The sequence below is a fragment of the Gavialis gangeticus genome, unplaced genomic scaffold (assembly GCF_001723915.1).
Source record: "Gavialis gangeticus isolate Ggan-Ray unplaced genomic scaffold, GavGan_comp1, whole genome shotgun sequence".
Classification (NCBI taxonomy): Eukaryota; Metazoa; Chordata; order Crocodylia; family Gavialidae; genus Gavialis; species Gavialis gangeticus.
Genome location: NW_017729011.1, coordinates 1121576 through 1126773, shown reverse-complemented (window position 1 = coordinate 1126773; position 5198 = coordinate 1121576). Strand labels below are relative to the sequence as shown.

At 47.7% G+C, this 5198-nt stretch overlaps 1 protein-coding gene across 2 annotated transcripts in view; it reads left to right on the top strand.

Moving 5' to 3' along the window:
- Nucleotides 1–746: 746 nt before the first annotated feature.
- The window catches only part of DNAH1 (dynein axonemal heavy chain 1), a 192572-nt gene continuing 188120 nt past the window's right edge, over nucleotides 747–5198 (top strand). For both annotated transcript variants that reach the window (XM_019510343.1, XM_019510342.1), the window contains exons 1-2: nucleotides 747–1314; nucleotides 2048–2120. In XM_019510343.1, the coding sequence (XP_019365888.1) occupies nucleotides 1099–1314; nucleotides 2048–2120 (289 nt within the window). In that variant the 5' untranslated portion in view covers nucleotides 747–1098. The remainder of the gene's footprint in view (nucleotides 1315–2047; nucleotides 2121–5198) is intronic.

The following is a 5198-nucleotide window of genomic DNA, read 5'->3' as shown; positions in this document are numbered from 1 at the left end:
AGTAGGCATCCCTGTGGATATGGGCTATTTTTCACTTAGGGCTAGAATGTGATTTTTAGGTCCAGCCCTGAGCAAGGATTGATGCATCACCCCTGAAGTAGACTTTGGAGGTTTTGCAATTCAGAATTCCCCATCATTTACAGGTGTAAGCCACAGGGTGTATACATCATTGCACTGGTATAATCCTGGTGATCCAACGGGGATGTTGTATTTAACCAATACTGCTTAGCCACAGCAGTCAGTCATATTTAGACAAGCCCCTATGATCAATGGCTGCATTATGCCAGGAGTCTGAGGACTACACTTAATTAGCACCTCCAGTGGGAGAGGGGATTTTTATGAAATATGATGGGTGCTTGCATTTGTATTTGCCCATGCTCACACCTCCACTGATGGTTGAATAAAAATTGTTTGTGAGTTGAGATGGCCAGCAAAAAATATCCCCTGCAGTAGCAGGGAGAGGGGAGCTTCTAGCTATGTTTTAATATTCGACAGGCTGTACTTGGACACTGCTGCATTAATTTTCATAGAGAGGGGGTTAGAACTTACATCTGGGAAGAGCTGGGTGGGGTACCTGGGTCTGAGCCTGCTTCTGCTAGATTCAAGGTAAGTATAGAGCATATTTGGGGATTTGGTAAAGCCCCTATGTGCTTGATAGGGCTGATAGTGCACAGGGGTCTGTGTGCTACTTTCACTACAGTGCCAGTTTATTGTGATTCCACTGGCAGCCTCTTGAATGCTGCCACTGATCAGGGAAGCCCCTGCTGTTTCAGGAAAGCGGCTTTTCACACATACTGTTGAGTTTTCTTCTACAAAACCTGTTTGGAATAATAAAAGTGCTTACTTAGCGTGGGGTTAGTGAGCTGTTTAGTCAGTTGTTGGTGGCCACCAGGTCATAAAAGTAAAGCTTGGTACTGAGGCAGGGGTTTGAGTGCACCTTGTTACCGACTCATGTGTTTAGCAAGCCAAAAATGTAAGAACCAGTGAGAGGGGTTTTATGAGCACTGGAGACATGTTGTTAAGAGCTTCACTCTTTGTCTTCTCCATAAGGCCTAGAATCCTTTCACATCACCTTCCTCCTGACCCAAAGTGGAACGGATGGATAAAATGCAGAAAGACTTGACCAAATCGTTGGGGAGGATCCCCTATGCCCCCTATCCCAACAGCCAGGCACAGCTCCGGGACTCCAGTTCAGGAACTAGTTCAAGTCTATCAGAGAACATTTACAGGGGGACCAAAAGGAAATACCCACTGATTAAACAGAAAGGATTTTACTCTGATGTCCTCACTCCAGGAGCCTCTGACCTCTTGGGGGTAAGTGCAAAGAGCTTTTTTCTTTTGCTTGGATCAGAAGCTGGGCAACTATGTGTTGGATTAAATAGAAGAGCCTAACTAAATAGACAGTCTGCATGGCTTGATCCTGGGGAAGAGAGGCCCAAAAGCCTGCTCCCCATATTACAGCTGTTTTGCTAGGTCAGAGCCCTTTGTGTTCCAGGATTTGACCTTTGGTTAACGAACAGAATTGGCCCTTCCAAAGCAAAATAGCAATACTTCTTCTGTAGCTATGCATGGAGGATTAACATGGGGACATTGTCCTTGCTGTAGACCCATGCTACCAGTACACTTTTGGGGCCAGCTCTTCAGCTAGCCCCTTTTGGCTTCCTTGCTCTTTATCCTCAACCCTGTGCATGTTTGGTTTGGTTTCAGGTTGCATTCTCCCAGCAGAACATTTTCCTCTCTCTGCCACTCTGCCCTACGTTCTGCCTAACTTCAGACTAATGTGACTAACTACCTCTCTCTCTCTTTCTCTGCTTGGTTCTGTGCGTCCTATTCCTTTTTGAGTGGCAGTTCTTTTGCCTCTTATTGCCTTGGAGCTCTTTTTGGGTTGAATTCTTTAGCACTTTGAGTTCATGGCTGCAGGCTTTTTCTTCATGTACCAGTACAACCCCTCTTGTATCCCACTCTACATCTCATTCTGTACCCCATTCTGGCTCCTCCGTGTTACCTCTGACTTTCCCTGATAATGCTCTTATATGCTGGATTTCAGGATGTGTGCACTGGTCCCAGTGTGAACAGGGATTTATTGAGACAGGCAGATCTTGAAGAGCACACGCCAAAAGGTAAAGTACCGAAAAGAATAATGTCATGGGGATATGAGTCATTAAAGGATTAATGTTGCTACCCTTTAGCTGATTACCTTTGGGTGATCCCCAAGTTGGGGTGTTGGTCATGCTCTCTTTATTTTATTTCAAGGCCAGAGATGATGACACAGCACTTGAATATGTTAGGGTAAGGGAACTGTTTGAAAATGGTGAAATAAAGTGCACAAGCAAGACAGATGAAGAATTCCCTTAATGAGCAAAAGACTGTATCCCTTCTGGCCAAGACATATCTGGCCTCTGTCATGTCCAGAGTGCATTCAGGTCTATACTTGGTTTCAAGATGGAGCTCATGTGTAGAACTGTGGGTACCCTGGTGCTCTTCTAGATCTGGTGCTCACAAACAAGGAAGAATTGGTGGAGAATGTAGTAATGGATGGCAACTTGGGCAGTAGTAACCATGAGATGATTGAGTTCATGATCCTGAGGAAAGTAAGGAAGGAGAGCAGCGGAGTAGGGATCCTGGATTTCAGAAAAGCAGACTTTGACTCACTCTGGGAACTGATGGGCAGGATTCCCTGGGAAGATAATCTGAGGAGGAAAGGAGTCCAGCAGAGCTGGTTGTACTTTAAAGAAACCTGAGGGCACAGGAACAAATGTGCAGGAAGACTAACAAGTATGGCAGAAGACCAGCTTCACTTAGCAGGGAACTCTTCAGTGAGCTAAAACACAAAAAGGAAGCTTACAAGAAGGGGGAACTTGAACAAACAACTAGGGAAGAGTATAAGACTATTACCCAGGCATTCAGGGATGAAATCAGGGAGGCCAAGTGCAATTGGAGTTGCAGTTAGCAAGGGATGTGAAAAGTAACAAGAAGGGTTTCTATAAGTGTGTCAGCAGCAAGAGGAAGATCAAGGAAAGTAGGGCCCCTTACTAAATGCAGGAAGCAACCTAGTGACAGATGATATGGAAAAAGCTGAAGTACTCAATGGCTTTTTCATCTTAATCTGCACAGACAAGGTCAGGTCCCAGACTACTGCACCTGACAGCACAGTCCGGGGAGGAGGTGAACAGCCAACTGTGGTGAAAGAACAGGTTAGGGGCTATTTAGAGCTGGACATGTACAAGTCCATGGGGTTGGACACGATGCACCCAAGGGTGCTGAGGGAGTTGGCCAATGTGACTGCATAGCTGCTGGCCGTTATCTTTGAAAACTCGTGGCGACTGGGAGAGATCTTGGATGATTGGAAAAGGGCAAATATAGTGCCCATCTTTAAGAAAAGGAAGCAGGAGGATCTGGGGAATTACAGGCTGGTCAGTCTAACCTCAGTCCCTAGAAAAATCATGAAGCAGGTCCTCACGGAATTCATTTCTAAGCAGTTGGGGGAGGAGAAAGTTATTAGGAACAGTTAGCTTGGATTCACCAAGGGCAAGTCGTGCCTGACCAACTTGATTGCCTTCTGTGATGATATGACTGGCTTTGTGCATGTGGGAAGAGCAGTGGACATGATTTACCTTGACTTTTTAGCAAGGCTTTTGATATAGTTTCCCACAATATTCTTGCAAGCAAGCTTAAGAAGTACAGGTTGGATGAATGAACTGTAAGGCAGATAGAAAACTGGCTGGATTGTTGGGTTCAAAGGGTAGTAATCAATGGCTCAATGTGTAGGTGGCAGCTGGTATCAAGTGGAGTGCCCTGGGGTTGGTCTAGAAGATGGGATGGAGTGTACCCTTAGCAAGTTTGCAGATGACACCAAACTGGGGCGAGTAGTAGATACACTGTGGGGTGGGGCTGGAATTCAGGGAGACCTTGACAAATTGGAGGATCGGACCAAAAGAAAGCTCATGAAATAAGCCCAGTTCCCTCAGCTTCTCCTCATAAGTCATGTGTCCCAATCCCCTAACCATTTTCATAGCCCTCTGCTGGACTTTCACCAATTTGTCTACATCCTTTCTGCAGTGGGGGGCCAAAACTGGACACGGTTCTCTAAATGTGGCCTCACCAGTGCTGAATAGAGGAGAATAATCACATCCCTTGATTTGCTGGCAACACTCCTACTAATGCAGCCCAGTATGCCTTTAACCTTCTTGGAAGTGAGGGCACACTGTTCGCTCATATTCAGCTTATTTTCCACTGTAACCCCTGTGATGGGACAGTAGGGAGCAATACTATGCAGAGCCACCTGCCTCAGTGTGCCCAACCAAAACCACGCTTCAGGTGTCTCCCCTGGGGCATCTATCCCTTCCTGGAGCACACCTGCAAGCCTGGGATAATTGCTGCCGCTACCCGGGCCTTGGTCACTGTTGGGGCTCTGTGCATCTCGGGGTACACATACTCCGCAGACCTTGGAGGTGCTTAGCCCACCATGGTATTTTGGGGTGCTTCTTTTAGTCTGAAGCACTTCCTTTGCTCAGAGCCCTGCAGACCCTCCACAGCAGATGTTGGCAACCTACAGTCCGCTGGCTGGCTCTGGCCTACGGAGCCATTTGATATGACCCATGGATGTAGGACCGTGCCAACATTCAGCAGCAGGGGGCTTTGACAGCAGGAAATTTTCCCCTCCTGCGGTGGGGAGAAATGTCTCCAGCATCTGTGTCCTAATGCCTACCCGCCTGCGTTAGGGCAGGAAAGACTGCTGGGGTCATGTCTAAGCTAAAGCAGTCTTTTAGCAATTTATGACCATTAGTCCTAGTCTTCTCCTGGGGAGCCCTGGCGAACATTCTCCCAGTTCCTGATATGCACCCTTTATATATTGACTAGGCAAATGCCTGTTATAAATGTTGGATTTCAAAGAAATGTTTACGTGGCTAGCCCTGAAGGGTGGCTCTGCCCCTGCCCATTCTGTTGCCCCTCACTTCCAAGCCACAGCTCCTCTCAGCCCTGCTGCTGCCCCTCACTCCCAACATACTGACCCCAGCCCTGCCAGTGCCCCTTCCTCACCAAACTGATGTACCCTCCACCCTGGGCCCTGATGGTGCTCGTCACTCTCGACCCACAGCCCCCTGGTGCTGCCGGTGCTCCCTGTACTCCCAACCCACAGTCCCCTGCCCCAGCCCTGTTGCCCCTCTCAGCCCTACTGCTGCCCCTCACTCCCAACC